Source organism: Trichosporon asahii (assembly GCF_000293215.1).
Source record: "Trichosporon asahii var. asahii CBS 2479 unplaced genomic scaffold scaffold00051, whole genome shotgun sequence".
NCBI lineage: Eukaryota > Fungi > Basidiomycota > Tremellomycetes > Trichosporonales > Trichosporonaceae > Trichosporon > Trichosporon asahii.
Window position 1 is genome coordinate 22,040 of NW_014040873.1, and position 17,307 is coordinate 39,346.

Genomic DNA, 17,307 nt, shown 5'->3' on the forward strand with positions numbered 1-17,307 from the left:
AGCCAGCTGATCGCGTTATTTTGCGGGGTGCACCATGTCCGTCAGGATCTCCGTGCGTTCGTCCTGACCGTCCTGCCATCGCGTGCAAACACCGGTGTCTTTACAAACCCAGAATGTGCGCCAGTGCATTGGCGCTCCACACGTACGTCTAGAAGTCTCTGTGCACCTCGATCGTTCCGGCATGGTATGGGACGCGACCTGCATTATCCCATGCGGCCATGACCCAGTAGTGATGCTGGCAGTTCCCAGCGCCCAGCAAGATGAGTGCAGAGTCAGTCACCTGGGCGAGGGGAGGGTTCACGCGGAGAGTCCATGTTGGACCCTTTATCAGGAACGGATGGTCCGGCGTTCTTAGGGCTGGAGCCTGAGCCCACTTCCCTGAGCCCTTTGAGCGCTGCGTGGGGATCGCTTGGTGCCAGGCCAGGGCAGGAACGGGCACGCCCAGCACGCCCAGCGACCGCCAGTCGCCAAACTGTTGTCGTTGCATCTGCCCGCCGCGCGGCCTGTACTGCCTTGCTTCGCAGTATCGCAGTGGCTGCGCCCGTTACCGCCCTGTCACTGCGTCCCACCAGCCACCCGTTCTATCAATGCGCGCCGGCCGACGTCACTGCAGATCTGCACGTTCCCAGCTCCAACTGCCCAAGCGCTCGGACCGCGCTAAGCATTCCGCCCATATGCAGTGCACCCAGCGTACAAGTCTACCAAGCGTCCGTCTTAAGTACGGAATGACGACGCATGTCTCCGCGCTCTTCCTTGCCACCACGCCCATGTTGACCGCCAACCCATGAGAGAGAACGGGCACCTCCGGGCACAGGGCCCGAGGTCCGGTAACTCAATCCGTTCACCTTGTGTGTGTACCTCGTTCCTCACTAACCCGGGCCGAGGGAGTTCCGGTCACGTGACTGATCGGTGACGTTGTCAGACGTGCGACTAGCGTCGGGCTGTGGTTCCTTCTGAATGTGCAGGTAGCATGTATAGCTTCGAATCCCGACTGCTTCATAGACTTGGCTTCGCTCCTGGCAGTCTGTGGAAGGGCAGCACCCTTTGCTTGGAATGTTGCGCCACTTTGCGCAGATGCCTGAGGCGACGTCACCGCCTCAACAAAGCCAAGTCTTTGCGCAGCACTGAAAGATCTTGGATCATCGGTTCACCGATTTCCATGGCCTCCAAGCTCGCGTGACAGGGGACTCGGGCGTCTGGGTGAGCAGAGGCGCTACGCGTGAGGCCCAGACTCTTCGGAACTTTACTTCTTCTGAAGATCTTGGAATAGATCTGTAGTTGTGAAGCGCAGCAGAAGCTGCGCAGCGTCGATCACTGCGCCCTGGTGGCTGTGGCGGTGGAGGACTGTGCCACCGACCACCACCATCGGCCTTCCACTCGACATTCTGCCTCCCCAGTTGGCTACTGGGATGTCTCCTGGACCTCTGAGAGCAGTGCAGGCCCCAAAAAGCTACAGCAATGGACAGGTTAGGAATCGAACCAAAGACCTCGTCAATGAAGCAATGCTTGCTCGCTGCTCTCGAGGCTGCGAGTGGAGATGCTAATGACGCGCTCTACCAACTGAGCTACATGCCCGATTACGTCAGCGCTGGATCGCACGTGTTCTCGAGGCACCTCGGCAACGCTGGCTGGTCCTAGGCTGAGAGAGAGGCAAGAAATAATGGCAGGTAAAGGAAGGGTAAGTCAAGAGAGGTGCCACATGTCAAAGTGCGGCCGGGAAGTGACGGAATGCGGCCCAGGAGTGAGCGACCGGCGTTACTTACAGTACTCAGGACGCCTTCAGCAGGATCCTGGGGAGTTCTGAGGCAGGATTCTCGTTGGATACGCCAAAGCAGCTTGACTGCCGCGAGTGCGGTTATGTTGAAACAGTTGTGAGCGTCCCATCGAGTTCGGGCAGCCCTTTCGTCATCCAGGCCACCCCCCTGGCTTCAGAGGCTCACCGGACATTGCTGGAGCGCTTGCGAGGCTCTAAAAAGCTTAGTTGTGGACAGGTTAGGAATCGAACCAAAGACCTCGTCAAGTACGCTGATCCACTCGAGTTGAGAACTCATGAGGGCTTGCTAATGACGCGCTCTACCAACTGAGCTACATGCCCGACCACGTGGGCCAGATTCTGCGGGCGTGATGTTCTGCGGACCCTCTCAATCAAAGTCGCGAGCTGTAAGATAAACTGACGGAGAATGCCATTCTTTCATAGCCCTCTTTGCTGTCTGGAGGTTGCGAGAAGGGGGAGGTGATATTGATTGAAATTTCGAAAATACTCAAAACCTTGACATATTGCGGGCGGTCAACCACTGACGAGAGACGCTGGAGTGCGCTGCAGATGGGGTTGATTAGAAGCAGTGAGGCAGTCAATCCCGCCGATGGACTTGCTGGGATAACCATGATCGCGCCCTGAGGCGCTCTCAGCCACCATCGACCAATGCCCCTAAACCCTCCCCTGTTCATCCACATCGTCTCCCTCCCCCTGGACTTGCCCAAAAAGAGTAGGCTGGACGAGTTAGGAATCGAACCAAAGACCTCGTCAATGTAACATGCTTTCGAGCAGCTCGCAAGGGCTGCTGGTGGGCTTGCTAATGACGCGCTCTACCAACTGAGCTACACGCCCGGATTACGTCAGCCCTGCTTCCCGCTGGCCCACCGCCCCGGCGCCGCAGGGGCGAGCCTTCGAGCCTTTGCGGCACATGATGTGTGGGAGCAAGCACATTGAGCATTCGAAGTAGACGGACAGGTGACTCTCTGCTGACGACGAGTGAATTATGGCGGGTGAGACTGCCACAAGAATGGAATTTGAAGGTGTGGCTTATCCGTGTACGTCATCCTGTTTGTGTTGGGTTCAAGACAGCATAAATCGTTGTGTGTGCCTCGGTGAATTATTGCCACAGTGAAGAGTGTATCTATTGACCAACGCCTCATTTCAGTTGTGGTACGCAGTGCGTCACGAGGAAGGAGATTCTGGGGAATCGCAGAAACAAGGCTTCTGACCGGGCTACGTACCCGAGCTGCACAAGAGACAATCGCTGACAATTGGCATGCAGCTGCACTGGTAGCTCTCGGCACAGGAGCTCGGCGCCGAAGCTGGTCGTGACCTCATGCAAAGCCGCGGCTCCGCATTATCCAGACATCTCACGCGGCCGTGGCCCAGGCAACCGAGCAGCACGCGGGGCGAGTGTGGTTTAACGTGGCATTCGAAGGAGTGGCACATGGGAGATAGATACAAATCACTTCGGTCGACAACCACTCTCGCTTTCTGTCTCAACATCCACTTACTTTTCTGATACAACAGACGGAAAGAATCAAGCCGCTCAGGCCATAATGGGGAGTTTCGCAAACAGTTGCGCGGCAGTCGAGGCCAACGAGTGCGCCGCGCGCGCAGCTTCAGCATCCCACTATCCTCGGTTCGGGGAATTCGTCTAGTGGTAAGACGCGGACTTCGCATTCATCTGCTGATTGTCTGAAACCGGTGTTCGATTCACCGATTCTCCAAGTCCTCTGCTTCCGAGCAGAGGCAGAGTTTTTGCTCGGCATCTGGCAGCCTGAGAGAACCGGTCCAGGGACACCGACCGACGAGGCGGCCGTGGAGTCCCTGTCTGTGGCGGACGGCGATTGGACAATTACAAAAATTCGGCCAAGCCAGAGATGTTGCGCTCTGACCTTGCACTGTTATTGAGAGGCACATATAGAGCTACAGTCTGTGTCTGAAGCGATATTGGGCTGCTTAGACTGCAGGGATAGCACGAATTGAGTGGCGGGGGTCTGTCCATCACGTGGCGCCAATCCGTCTTGGGGCTGTCCGCGACGGCCGCCGCACCCGTCCAAGCCTCCTTCCCGCACTCCCAGAGCTTTGGGAGGGCATAGAGACCCAAAAAGATGACCTCTGGCGGGGTCGAACCGCCGACCTTATGCGTAAATCCAGATAGAGGATGTTAAGCATACGCTCTAACCAACTGAGCTAAGTGGCCGTGATCAGCTTATGTTCACCCATCCTCCGGCCCGCTCACAGCCGCGTGCGGCTCCCATCGGCTGCGCACACGTCGTAAGGAGTGCTTCGCCGTGATAGCAAGTTTAGTTCGAGGTAGAGGTCACATTAACGAGCCACAGAGTGGTAAGCAGCGACGATCAAAATGCTGCGTTGTGAACAAGACTCAGGACGGGTATGTTCTGAGGGCGCAGAGTGTCCTCGAGGCCCCTATGCTGATGATCCTCTATATCTTCGCCACCATGTGACATCCGGTACTATGAGGGCACAGGTTAAGGGGATGGTTTGGACATCAACAGCGAGAGAGGTGGCATGCCACGCCGCCGACGATCGTTGGAGATACTGCGTGCGCAGAATGCTTGCCGAATTGGCATCAACTCGACACGAAGTTGCTTACTCTCTGAGGAGAGGAGTGGAAGCCCTCAATCTTTCCTATGAGTTCCGTGCGTTCTTCGTACATATGGCCTTGTTCCGTCACACACCGCACAAACAAACACAAACAGCGGTACACGACAACACGCAAACAGGCACGGGGGCGCACACAGGGGCGCAGGGCTGACGTCAGCCATCAGCAGTTCTGGCGGGCGTGTAGCTCAGTTGGTAGAGCGCGTCATTAGCACCTTCTAGCTCATTGACGAGGTCTTTGGTTCGATTCCTAACTCGTCCAGAACATCTCTTTTTCGATCCTGCACGGCGTAGGATGCACCAAAGAGCCCTCGGTGAGGTGGAAAGGCGTTGAAAGATTGTCGCGAAGCACGAAGGAGTGCCACACTGGAGGTTGAGACAGAGTGCGCATAGGTGCGACGCGAGGGCGCAGGCACAGCTCGATGATCACACACAGTACGCGACGCCTGTGCCCGAGGGGCGCACAACACTTTCTACGACATCAACGACTCGCTAGACCTTTGCATCGCATGCATTCGTTGTTCACAACCCTTTTCGCTCTGTTCCAACGACACTGACGAACCAGAAAAAGCAGGTCCTCGCCGGGATTTGAACCCGGGGCCACTCCCAATCGCTGTCCGAAGACAGTTGGAGGCAAAGCTCAAGATGTTAGATCACCCTAAGAGAGTATGATAACCACTACACCACGAGAACGTCCGAAGACAGGTTGTTGTTGGCTCCGCAGCCGCGCGGCCAAGTCCGCCCGACATGAGATTCGAGCGTCTGCGGCTCTTCGTGGCGAGTTTCTCGACATAGTTGGGAATCCAGTGGGCAAGGGGCGGCGCAAAACTGACAGCCAGACAGGTGTTCTGATGGTTAATGCATGGGATCCTGATTATGATTTGGCTACAGTGTATCTACTCTGGCTTCTTGACCTCTCCTGCGGGGTGCGTGCTCGCCCTGCTCTCGGCACGCAGGCTTGGGGCGGTCGACTCGATTATGGCCTCCTCGTCCCTCGCATAGTCACCTGCAGAGGTGACATCGCCCGCAACCATGGTCGTGCTCATCATCTCCTCCTCCTTGCGCCTCGACTCCTGGCGCTCGAGCTCGGTCGGCGCAGCGGCGGTACGCGCGGCCGCCTGCGCTTGCATCATCTTCGTGATCTGAATGCCGAGGTCGTCGGCGTCGCGGCCCGCCTTGGTCATGCGTCGCACGCGTCGGCCATAGCGGTAAAGCAAAATGGGGACAGGGACGAAGATGACAGCGAGGAGCGCCTCGAACGTTCCCGCCCAGTGCGGGCCCATGGCGTCGTAGATGTTCACGGTGAACAGGGGGAAGACGACACCGAGGATGGATCGAACGACCGTTCCGGCAGCCATGACCGAGGCAGCGAGCAGGAGGTAGCTGTCCACGAGATAGTTGCTCACTCCCAGGAAGACGAGGACGATGCCGGCGCCGAAAGGCACCGTGCCGCTGATGGGGCCCATCCAGTGGATCGACTTGGGCACGCAAGTCCAGGCGAAGATGAACAGGCCAACAGGCAGGAGGATGGCTCCAATCGTCGCAGAAGGCAGGCGCGCCTCAGGGGGAAGGTATCCCAGCTTGGCATGCTGGCGGGCGTACTGCGGGTTGACCCAGAAGATGATATACGCGAGAGCGATGAAGGCGCCCACACTCACGCCGATGAAGGACAGCGCACTCGTGCCGGAGCTCCAGCCGCGGTACCCCTGGAACACGAGCGGGAACGCCGTGAACTGCATGTAGAGGATGGCGTAAATGATCGCCATGTAGAGCGAGATGACAAACACGATCGGCTCGGTGAAGAGCAGCTTGTACGGCACCTTGAGCTGGTTGAGGAAGAGCGCCTTGATGTCGAGTGTCCCCGCCGCGTCCTTCTCGTAGCGGTACACGCGGCCGGTGTATTTCGTCAGGCGCGCGGCACGCTTCCGCAGAAGAACAGGGGCATACGTTTCCGGCAGAAGCAGGGATTCGATAGCAGTGAGGAGTGCAGCGAAGAGAGCGATCACGGCCGCGACCCAGTGCCAGCTCGACGCTTCTGAGAGGAATCCACCGGCGATGGGACCGATCGCGGGTCCGAGGAACGGAGTGGCAGAGAACTGCAAGTTTATTAGCGAACGTCCTGCAACGACGGAGGGGGTATACTCACCACACCCATGGCCAGACCACGCTGGTGCGCAGCGAACATGTCGGCGATGATGCCGCCTGAATTCGTCATAGTCGAGGATCCGAACGTGCCCGCAAAGAAGCGCATGACGAGCAGCGTGTTCATGTCTTTGGCACCGCAGGCGCCCGCGTTGAACGCCGTAAACGGCACATACGTGAAGATGAACATCGCACGGCGTCCGAATACCTCACTGCACGGTGCCCACAGCAGGGGACCGACGACGAAGCCGAGCACGTAGATGCCTGAGAGTCAGTTTCGGACTACCCCGAGGTCGCGATTCTCATCCGACGGTGTTGTCCGGTGACGCGGCGACTCTGAGAGACTCACCCGTGATCATAATGTAAAGCATGGTGTTATGCCCGGGGAAGTCCTTCTTAATATCCTCCACCGCAGCTGAGAGCATGGAACTACCCATGGAGACGGCGAGCGTTCCCGTCGCCGCCATGACGGTGATGAACCATTTGTACGACGGTTTGTAGCTCATCGGGTTCTCGCGGTCGTTCGGCAGCCAGGAGACGATGTACGGGTCGGCCTCAGTGCCTGCACCCTTGTACTCGTGCTGCAGAATGTCGGACCACGGTGTTACGCGCGGGTGCCATGGCCGCTTCTTCAGAGTGTGGTCCTCATCATCGACGTGCCCCGACTCCGTCAAAGACGAGGCTGTCCCACGGCCCAGCGTTGCGGAAGATGAGGGGAAGGCGTCCTTCTCGGTGGACGGGCTGAGCAATACGGCTGGTGCACAATCCTCCTTGATATCCCGCTCCGCTAACGTCGCAGCGGCTATCGGAGAGGTGGCCGGGTTCACCGGTTGTGACATGTCTGATTGTGGAAGCGGCTCGCGCTAGAGAATGAGTGCCGCGTCCAAAGTCGGATCAGCGAGTCTCGCCTGGTTCTTGTAGTCCAAGTTTGCTGCGAGACGACTGAGTTGTTGCCGTCGGCTTGTCCTTGAGCGTCGCGGCACAACTGTGGACTGTGTCGAGGAAGAGAAATATAGAGTGAAGGCAACATGATGCTTGATGTAGTAGTGCGATATGAAGTTGCAGTCGTGAGGAGCGGCGCCCGGCGCTGGTAGTACCTCGGCCTGCGCGCGTACCCGAGGTGGTTCAAGTGGTTAATTTCGGATGTGAGCGGTAGTGACCCTGCGGGGGTGGGGAGATCGGAGTCTGGAGAGAACGACAGTGGTGCGCAGGAGGCCCTGCATGCAATCTCGGGTCCTCAGGTTACATGTTCTCGCACATCGCGCCGTTCTGCAATTGGACCTTTGGACGACTGAATACTTGGGTGTTCTGACTTTGGTTCCTTGGACGGACATCTGGGAGCACTACGAGGGGCACGCGGTGAGGGGAGCTTCTTGGCTCGGTGCTAATTATAAGTTGCCGTCCCCTTGTGTCTTTCGCGCCGCACCCGTCGTGCGGACATGCGGATTTGCAGTTGACGGCACAGAGGGGTGGGGTTTTGTGCATCTGAGCATCACACGAGCACATGCTCGCGCTAATGAACGGGCTTAAATGAGTGCAAGCAGACTAGTTAGCTCTCATCGTAATCTAGAACACGACATCAGCGGCCTTGTAGTCGATCTAGATGCTAGTGGAGTTCCTGCAATAGATCGCGGGGCCACCACGGGGGCCGACGTTGAGCAGGGTCTACGATTCCAACACGATATGGGATCCTTTGTGCGGATGGCACGGTTCTGAGACGCCGGCGATTGCGAAGGCGGAGTCGACGATGAACACTCGATTCACAGGAGGGACTCAAGAGTGGCCCGTCCGCCTGCATATCAGTTGGGACGCATCGGGGTAAGGCGACGTGACAAGTCCGACGCGGGAGTAGGACGGAGGGAGACGGGCGCCGGGTTGCTCGCCGACAAAAAAGTCCCGCTCCACTCTTCTCGTCCTCGCGACTCACCCATCGGATGAGTCCGACCAGGCACCCTCCGTGTCTCTCTGGGCCCCAGGCTGCAGTGTGGACCACATGGGCACTCGCTCCCGGACATCCGGACGCCTGCCGCATTCCTGGTCGTCATTGCGCGTACCTCGAGACGCTTGAGGCAAACGTTACTCCTTGCGACACTTGCAAATCATCCGACGAGGTTGCCGCCAAGATCCAGCGGCGTCTCAGCATCATGTGAAGATCGCTCTGTGGTCTTCTCGGGTGATTGCAATTGTTAAGATCATAAGCTGATGTGAACTTGTTCGCAAGCCAAGCATTCCTCTGTGGCTAAGTCCGATACCGGGCTTCCAGCCTGAAATGCCTATCTCCTGCCTTTTCGACCCAGTTAGAAGCACATGATCTGGCTGCATGGCCGTTCGCTTTCACCAATGTGGACAGGACCGAGGAAGGAGGATAGATTTCTGCAGGCTCTGGGGCCATCTGGAAACAGCAGACAGATCGAGACGGACGCTGGCGGTGATCAGCGGTGTCTTCAGCCGGGTGGATATTATGGTAGGCGGAGCGAGAGACGTCGTATAAACGGGGTGCCTTGAAACGCAGGTGGCCATATAGGATGTTGGTTGCCTCGACAGGTGATGCCAGACGCGCAGATCAGCAGATCTGGACGCTAGTCGAGTGCTTTGCATAAGTCAGATTGTTCATGTGACAGAAAGTAGGCTGCCAGAGGCGAGGGAGAGCTTTTTTGGCGATTAACATAATATACGACTTGCCGAGAGAAGCCCTGGACGCACGGTGCTTGGAAGGTCTTGGGCTCAGGATGTACACCTGGCGAATTGACCGAATCTCGGTTCACCCGCCAGAGTTGCGGTCTCTTATTGGTCTGGGCTGGACCGCTCTCCCACCTGACCTGAGTGTCCTGGACTGGCCCCTCTTGCCGCTCACCGCCGAACCTCAGCCGCATACCGTGCCAACGCTCCATTTCAGCCTCAACTTTTGCCCCAGGCCGGCCACCCTCACTCAAATCGGGGACCCGGGTTTAACGCTGGACGGCCTTCTCAGGACCACCTCTTCGACTGACCCTATCCTCCTTCTATCTTTTACTTCGTACTCTACACCTCATCTAATTCTCTTCCGCATTCGACATTCTCATTCGGTGCTGCATGACTCGCGCGCTTGGCGAGTCGAGAGGGCACAGGCATGACAACACGTAATGAGGTGACATCGGTAAACGAGAAAGCACTCTTCGACAACAACAACAATAATCATATCGACATCGCCAGCAAGAATGAGATCATTGTGAGCGACCTTCCAAAGGGGAATGAGGGCTTCAACGGTGACGCTGCTAGCGTAGACCGTAGCCCCGGCGACCTCGAGGCTCAGCGACCCGCAGAGTCGCCGGTGCACAACCACGATGACATCGGCCCACCTCCCGACGGCGGCCTCACGGCTTGGCTCGTCGTAATGTCGACCATGTTTCTGCAGTTCTGTGTTTTTGGACTGAGTGAGTGACAGCGTGGAGACTTCTCTGACGCCCAGTGACTGCCAATGGTCAACTGCAGACGTACTACATGGACCACCAGCTCAAGAACTACTCCAAGTCGACAATTGCGTGGCTTGGATCAGTGCAAACACTCATCGAGTTCGGTTTCGCCGTTATCATGGGTCGCTTCTTCGACCTGCACGGCGCCAAGATTCTGGCTACGTCAGGTACGCTCCTGGCGTTCGTGGCTGTTGTCGGCATGGCGTTCTCGAAGGAGTATTGGCAGTTCCTCCTGTCGTTCATCGCATTCGGTTTCAGCGGTTCGTTCATCTACGCGCCCTCGACCGCCGTCGTCGCACACTGGTTCCTGAAGAAGAGAGCGACTGCCGTGGGCATCGTTGTCTGCGGCGCCGGCTTTGGAACCATCATCTACCCCATCATGTTCGAGAACCTGCTCAAGTCGCTGAGCTACCGGGACACGATGCTCGTCATCGCCGGCTTCAACTTCGTACTCATGTGCCCGTCCATCGTCCTCATGAAGCCACGTTTGCCGCCACACGACCCGCCGCCATGGAGCGACCTGAAGCGCCCATGGAAGGACATGAAGTATGTCCTACTCGTGGCCAGCGCGGCGATGTACGCCCTCAACCTCATGTCTCCGTCGTACAACGCGCTCAATCTCGCGCGCGCAAACGAGGTCGCGCATCAGGTTCAGGTGTACGGCATTGCGATTGTCGCTGCCGGCTCCATCTCGGGACGTATCCTTGCTGGTCAGCTGGCCGACCGCGTTGGCGTGTGGACCGTCGGGTGCACGATCCCGTTCCTAACGTCCATCGTCATGTTCGCCTTCTGGACGCCGCCCATGATCGGCACCGCGGCCACGACTCTAGGCCTCATCTTCTTCGGCATGTGCTCCGGCTCGTGGTTCACGCTCGTTGGCGCCGCGACCGCTTCAATCTCGCCGCTGAAGGAGGTGGGCATGCGCTTCGGCATGCTCGTCACCATGATGGCCGTCCCTTCCATGTTGGGTCCCGTTATCAGCGGTGCGCTCATCCAGGCCGACGGGGGCAAGTACATGTACGCGGGTATCTTTAACGGTCTCTCGTTCTTGCTTTCGGGATTCCTAGTTATCTGTGTTCCGCTGCGAATCCGGTGGGAGGCGCGGCAGAAGAGCCTGGCCAGCGGGTCTTCGGACGCCACCGGGCGCACCGACGAGGAGGGAGAGCACCACGGCGAGCACCACGTGCACGAGGACCAGGGGCCGACGTTCTCGGCCAACGCGGCCGACCTCGGCGGCGGTACGCGCGGCGAGCTCGACAACTGCCGCGCAGAGCCGAGGCATGAGGACCTTGTCCTCGAGCTCGCGCGCAGCAACTCGCCGCGCTCGCGGAGGGACTACCTGTAAGAAATGAAAGGCGTGTAACATTCATCATTTGCATTGAAATCTGGGCGTTTATATCTAGCTAAACCGGGATGCATAATATAGACGGGTCAAGCGTTTTTTGCTGTGGTGTTGAGTGGCGACCAGGAGTGCTCCGCATACTCCTCACCAGGACTATCCAGTGGGCCGTCATGCATTCGGTCGTCCCGCCGCGCGTCCCACATCCCACGTTGAAGCCCCTCGTCGTCGCGTCCCACACGCGCAACCTTTCATAATCGTCTGCCGAACCACCTGTCGATATCTCGATGCGCCACTCTGCGGCGTCACCTGCTCCTGCGAGAACACCAGTGTTATGTCATCCACAACATCATCATCAGCAAGCAGAGGAAGGGTTGTAGACCGGATTTTTCACGCCCGCTGGAATGGCTGAGCGGAAGCAACGGACATGACCGAACGTGTCGCGTGCCGAGTGATCCCCGGGGCGTCGGCCCGGGTGAGTTGGCGATTGCCCACTCTTATCTCCAGCTAACCGGTCGGTCGCCCCAAGGTACAGAGCGGCCCAAGGCGGGACTCACCACGGCGGGTGCCCACCCGCCAGGAGCTATGGTGTGCACCTTCTCGATATTTCGACAGACTCCGCTAACGCTTTGACTCCTCTTTCCTCTCTGTCACCTGTGCATTGTGCACTCCTTATAAGCCTTCGCTCTACACCTCTGACGGACGACGGATCCGAGTGATTGAAAGGATCATGGCCCCAACCCCCAGCTACGACGAGGTCGACGCGGCGCTCTGCCGCCCGGGCACCATCTTCGAGATCGAGGAGAAGGTGATCCGCGGCTGCAAGATCAAGACCTGGAAGCGCGCACCGGTGCACTTCCGCCAGTTCTTCGAGGAGCGCATGACCAAATGGAGTGACCGTGTTATGCTCTCCACGCCGCGCGCCGAGTCGCTCAGCGAGGAGAACCGCGAGGTCCTCACCTATGGCGAGGTGTGGGAACGCAGTGTCCGTCTCGCCGCCTGGCTCCGCGATCGGGAGGTGCGCGCTGGCACGCGGGTTGCCATCGGTGGAAGGAACTGTGCTGGGTGAGTGTTCACGCCGAGGGCGGAGATGGACCCGAGGTCACGGGGTGAAGGGGCCATGACCGATGGGGAACGGGAAAGGGCGCTAACGATCCCAGCTGGATGATTTCGTTCATCGCCGTGTGCCTTCTCGGCGCTGTTCCCGTGCTGCTGAACTCGACGCTCATCGTCGATGCCCAGCTGCACTGTCTCGGCCTCACCAAGCCCGTTCTCGTGCTCTGCGACCCGGAGAACGCATCTGTCCTCGGCTCCGTCGCCTCGGAGCTGACTGCGCGCGGCGTCGGCCCGATCCACTGCTGGTCCTCGCTGTCGCACGTCGATCCCGCTGTGCGCTCCAACGTCTCCGAGCTTGTGCCCGGCTTTGCTGTCAGCTCCAAGAGCCTTGACGAGGTGCGTAGCGGCAAGGGGTTCGGTCTCGAGGACGTCACGCCCGAATCCGACTGCATGGTCCTCTTCACATCTGGCACCACGAGCATGCCCAAGGGCGTTCTTGAGACGCAGCGTGCGTGTCTCACCCACGTCATCAGCTCGTCCATCCCCGCGGCGCGCGCCATCATGCGTATGGGAGGTACGGTCGAGATGGCGCTTGCGGCGCACGACCCGCCCGAGCAGCAGGGTGCGATGCTGCTCGCCGTGCCGCTGTTCCACGTCACGGGCCTGCTCGGCTGGATGTCGCGCGGCGTGCACATGGGCATGAAGATGGTGTTCATGAAGCGGTGGAGCACCAGCGCAGCCGTCAAGCTCTGCGTCGCGGAGAAGATTGGCGTCATCGGCGGCGTGCCCGCTATCGCTACTGCTATTCTCCAGTCCCCCGAACTGCCAAGCGACCACGTCATGGAAGGCATCACCTATGGTGGTGCGCCGCCTCCTGCTCGTTTGGCGGCCGATATCCAGAAGAAGTGGCCCGCAGCAATGGCCACCCACGCGTACGGCATGACCGAGACCGCTGGCTTGCACACGGGCTTCATGGGACCGGATTACCATGCCAACCCGGCTTGTGTTGGCCCTGCGATGCCGGTCGACGAACAGAGGATTGTCGATCCCGAGACCCGCAAGGTTCTGGGTCCGAACCAGCCGGGTATCGTCGAATGCTACGGTCCCAACATCATGAAGGAGTACATCGACAACCCTGCTGCGACCGCGGACGCCCTCAGGGATGGCTGGGTGCACACAGGCGATCTGGCGCTGATCGACGACAACGGGTTCTTGTAAGTGGCACTCCACCACCCCTCCACTCCACCACATCATTCTCGAAGAGCACCTTTCCACCACGGGTTTCTTCTCCTGTTTTGCTTGCTGACAGTTTGCAGACGTATTCTCGACCGAGCCAAGGACGTTCTTATCCGGTCTGGCGAGAACATCGCTTCTGAGGAGGTGGAGAACGCGATTTACAAGGACGACAGGATCGCAGAGGCAGCCTGCGTGCCCGTCCCGTGTCCGAGACACGGCGAGCAGGTCGGCGTGGCCGTTTCTCTCGCACCAGGGGCAAAGGCGGATTCTGCAAGCATCTCCAAGATTGTTGAGCCTCGTTTGAGGCGTATCGCACGTCCTGCGATTGTGCTTGTGCTCGACGAGCCGCTTCGTGAGTATCGAAGGCATAGCGCGAGCTAATGTACCACAGCCCGCAACGCGAACGGCAAGATCGTCAAGAGCGACGTTAAGAAGATTGTCGGTGAGGCGTGGAAGATCCAGCAGGCTGCCCAGGCCGAGCCGCGTGCGAAGCTGTAAGCTGTAGGAGGGTTAGACATCAGAAGGATTTCAAGAATGCATTTGCGACGTTAGCACATCTTTGGGTCTGGGGTCGCGCGTGTGTTATGGTTTACATCGTCAAGAAGATACGGCAAAGAACAGTCATGACACACCAGCGCGTGTGTGTGTGGGCGTATGTATGCGTGGAAGGAGGGTAACTAGGCATCGGAGACGTCGAGCTTGATGAACACGATTGACTTCGTCTCCTGTCCGTGCGCGTCCATGAGGCGGACAAAGTGCCATCCAGGCTGCGCGTAGAGGAGACGAATGCACGCAGCCGCAATGACAGGGTTGCGCGCAAACTTGTCATCGCTCTTGAGGAGAATGCGGAGGAAGACGAGCTCGTCGTCGTCGTACTCCCACTCGAGCGTCTCGTCCCAGATGGGGTTGTACTGATCCGCGCCCACCTCGTTCAGGAACTTGAGGTGGTCGTGGTCATTGTACTTGCCCGTCTTGCGCTTCTCGGGCTTGCCCGTGTCCGTCCCGCAGACCAGCTGGCAGGAGATGTACGGCTTGATCCCGTCCTTGCGCTCGGGCACGTCGGTCGCACCAACCACTCGGAGCGCAAGCTTGCGCCGCGGGAAGGGGTATTTGGGGTTTGATCGGTCGGCGTGCTGCCCGTGGCTGTGGGCGTGAACGTGCCCCTTGCGCATGTACGTCGGCTTGAGGATGTATCCGTTCGAGTGTGTGAACATGGCCTCGTTGAGCTGGAGTGACGCGCCGAAACGCTGCCAGTTGAGCGCGCAGATCTGCGCTCCGACGTGCCAGAAGGGCACCGGGTTCAGGTTGGAACTGTTCACGCGCGTGCCCTTCGGGTACACGCGCATCAGGTATTGCGCGTTGTGAGCGCGTACCTTGTCGCAGTTCGCGGGCAGGTGCGTACCGAGTCCGACCTCGGAGAGGTTGATCAGGTGGTGGTGCGGGTACCCGTCGAGCGCGAGGTCGTACCACCCCGCACTGGTTGGCTTGACGCTCTGAGCATACACGCCTAACCGCGCCAGCTCGCTGATAATTGGGCTGGCCGGCGCATCCTCCTTGCGCGCTTCGTACTGCTTCTTCGCCACTGCGTCGTCCTCCGAGTCGCTGGAGGACGAGGATGAGGATCCCTCATCGTCCTGAGCCTGGCTCTCGGCGTCCGGCCAGTGGTACTCGACGATGACGGCAATCTTGCCCTCGAGGCGACTCAGCTGCGGCGACGTCTCGGAGTGGTCATCGCAGTCGTCGAGGAGGCGGTGACCGAACACCTCACGCATGATGGCGACGAGGCGCTCCTGTCCCGGCCCGCCGCAGTGGTTCTCGAGACTCAGAAAGATGGGTGCCTTCGGGTTGCTCTTGTCGTTGTCCCAGTAGTCGCGGATTGTCTCGCAGACCTTCCGGAAGGGCGTGTTCGAGACGAGCGTGTACCCGTGAGTCACCTTTGGTTCCTGGAGGTCATCCGTGTTATCCCACGCGTCAATCTCGACGCACTTTGCGCCGGCGCGCAGCGTTGTCTCGTAAGACGACGGGCACGACTTGCCGAACAGCTGGTGCGCGAGGAGATACGTGTTGTGGCTGGATGAGATAAAGTACTCGGTAAGCGGGTGGCTGTCGTCGAGCAGCTCGGGCGGCACGACAGCGTGCGGGCGCTGCAGCATCTTGCGCAGGGCGGGGGATGGCGTGTCGCTCTCGACGTCCTCGGCCGACAGCACGCCGTGATGCGAGAGGAACAGCCGGATCGCCTTGGACACGCGCAGCTGCTCCTGGAGGGCGGTGCGCTCGCCGCCGTGTCCGCCGCCGCCGACGGCATCCGGCGACAGCGTCTCGCCTACGTCCTCGTCGTCTGCCTTGTTCCACTTCCACAGAGGCATGTCGGTGTCGGTGGATTAGCGTGTCTCGGTCGAGCGAGATGTATGGCTGTGTGGGTGGATGCATACTCCTCGCCCCGGAGTCCTCGATGCTTTGTTGACCCACCCCCCGACTGGCCGCGTCGCCGTTGGGCGTTGCCCGCAAGAGGAAAGCGCCGGAAACGCCAAGACTCTGGGGTACGCGCCGTACCTCCACCAGGTCTCCACCGAGCGGATGACGCACGTGACTCTATTCAGTCCCTGCATATCTCATCATCGCCGATCCAAGGTGACGCACTGACCATTATGCAGACCGAAGTTCTGGGTCTGAGAGCAAGCAGGGACAGCAGGGAGGTGACAGTGACTGCGAGAGCGAGGGTTGCTATCGATCTACGCCTAGTAGGCATTACCAGCTGTGCCGACGGGCTGATCAGACGCACAAACCTGACTGCTCTATTCGGCTGACACCCGATCAAGATTTCCGCATCTCGGCCATCGGAACCCGTACAGGAGGGAGCCCGACAACTCTCAATTCTCAGTCGCCATCATGTTGTCTGGTCGCTTCTCACATCTGCGGCGACCCAGATATTGAGGGTAGGGAGGCTTAAGCTGTCATGCTCGCTGGTATTCCTGGACATGTATTGTGAAGTTGGGAGAGAGAATCGCCTCGGAGCTGACTGCGCGCGGCGTCGGCCCGATCCACTGCTGGTCCTCGCTGTCGCACGTCGATCCCGCTGTGCGCTCCAACGTCTCCGAGCTTGTGCCCGGCTTTGCTGTCAGCTCCAAGAGCCTTGACGAGGTGCGTAGCGGCAAGGGGTTCGGTCTCGAGGACGTCACGCCCGAATCCGACTGCATGGTCCTCTTCACATCTGGCACCACGAGCATGCCCAAGGGCGTTCTTGAGACGCAGCGTGCGTGTCTCACCTACTCTACACCTCATCTAATTCTCTTCCGCATTCGACATTCTCATTCGGTGCTGCATGACTCGCGCGCTTGGCGAGTCGAGAGGGCACAGGCATGACAACACGTAATGAGGTGACATCGGTAAACGAGAAAGCACTCTTCGACAACAACAACAATAATCATATCGACATCGCCAGCAAGAATGAGATCATTGTGAGCGACCTTCCAAAGGGGAATGAGGGCTTCAACGGTGACGCTGCTAGCGTAGACCGTAGCCCCGGCGACCTCGAGGCTCAGCGACCCGCAGAGTCGCCGGTGCACAACCACGATGACATCGGCCCACCTCCCGACGGCGGCCTCACGGCTTGGCTCGTCGTAATGTCGACCATGTTTCTGCAGTTCTGTGTTTTTGGACTGAGTGAGTGACAGCGTGGAGACTTCTCTGACGCCCAG

The 17,307-nt window shown here is 59.0% G+C and overlaps 4 protein-coding genes and 7 non-coding genes across 11 annotated transcripts; 4 read left to right on the plus strand and 7 right to left on the minus strand.

Moving 5' to 3' along the window:
- Positions 1–1,459: 1,459 nt before the first annotated feature.
- A1Q1_t336 lies at positions 1,460–1,575 on the minus strand. Its single transcript has one exon. It is a non-coding gene; the product is annotated as a tRNA-Ala (tRNA).
- Positions 1,576–1,984: 409 nt separating this feature from the next.
- On the minus strand, positions 1,985–2,095 carry A1Q1_t335. Its single transcript has one exon. It is a non-coding gene; the product is annotated as a tRNA-Ala (tRNA).
- Positions 2,096–2,492: 397 nt separating this feature from the next.
- A1Q1_t334 lies at positions 2,493–2,608 on the minus strand. Its single transcript has one exon. It is a non-coding gene; the product is annotated as a tRNA-Ala (tRNA).
- A 794-nt stretch (positions 2,609–3,402) lies between these two features.
- Positions 3,403–3,486, plus strand: A1Q1_t311. Its single transcript has one exon. It is a non-coding gene; the product is annotated as a tRNA-Ala (tRNA).
- Positions 3,487–3,871: 385 nt separating this feature from the next.
- A1Q1_t333 lies at positions 3,872–3,962 on the minus strand. Its single transcript has one exon. It is a non-coding gene; the product is annotated as a tRNA-Val (tRNA).
- A 599-nt stretch (positions 3,963–4,561) lies between these two features.
- Positions 4,562–4,646, plus strand: A1Q1_t312. Its single transcript has one exon. It is a non-coding gene; the product is annotated as a tRNA-Ala (tRNA).
- Positions 4,647–4,957: 311 nt separating this feature from the next.
- On the minus strand, positions 4,958–5,077 carry A1Q1_t332. The gene has a single exon. It is a non-coding gene; the product is annotated as a tRNA-Pro (tRNA).
- A 203-nt stretch (positions 5,078–5,280) lies between these two features.
- Positions 5,281–7,365, minus strand: A1Q1_02418 (uncharacterized protein; the record flags this gene model as incomplete). The annotated part of the gene is made up of 3 exons (XM_014323680.1): positions 5,281–6,480; positions 6,531–6,790; positions 6,876–7,365. The coding sequence occupies 3 exons, from the start codon at positions 7,363–7,365 to the stop codon at positions 5,281–5,283; spliced, it is 1,950 nt and encodes a 649-aa protein (XP_014179155.1).
- A 2,270-nt stretch (positions 7,366–9,635) lies between these two features.
- A1Q1_02419 (transporter) lies at positions 9,636–11,323 on the plus strand (the record flags this gene model as incomplete). The annotated part of the gene is made up of 2 exons (XM_014323681.1): positions 9,636–9,939; positions 10,062–11,323. 2 exons carry the CDS (start codon positions 9,636–9,638, stop codon positions 11,321–11,323), a joined length of 1,566 nt encoding a protein of 521 aa, XP_014179156.1.
- Positions 11,324–12,047: 724 nt separating this feature from the next.
- Positions 12,048–14,107, plus strand: A1Q1_02420 (long-chain-fatty-acid--CoA ligase; the record flags this gene model as incomplete). Its single annotated transcript, XM_014323682.1, has 4 exons — positions 12,048–12,382; positions 12,433–13,587; positions 13,690–13,961; positions 14,001–14,107. The coding sequence occupies 4 exons, from the start codon at positions 12,048–12,050 to the stop codon at positions 14,105–14,107; spliced, it is 1,869 nt and encodes a 622-aa protein (XP_014179157.1).
- A 179-nt stretch (positions 14,108–14,286) lies between these two features.
- Positions 14,287–15,975, minus strand: A1Q1_02421 (phosphatidylinositol-specific phospholipase C; the record flags this gene model as incomplete). Its single annotated transcript, XM_014323683.1, has 1 exon — positions 14,287–15,975. The coding sequence occupies one exon, from the start codon at positions 15,973–15,975 to the stop codon at positions 14,287–14,289; it is 1,689 nt and encodes a 562-aa protein (XP_014179158.1).
- Positions 15,976–17,307: the final 1,332 nt, after the last annotated feature.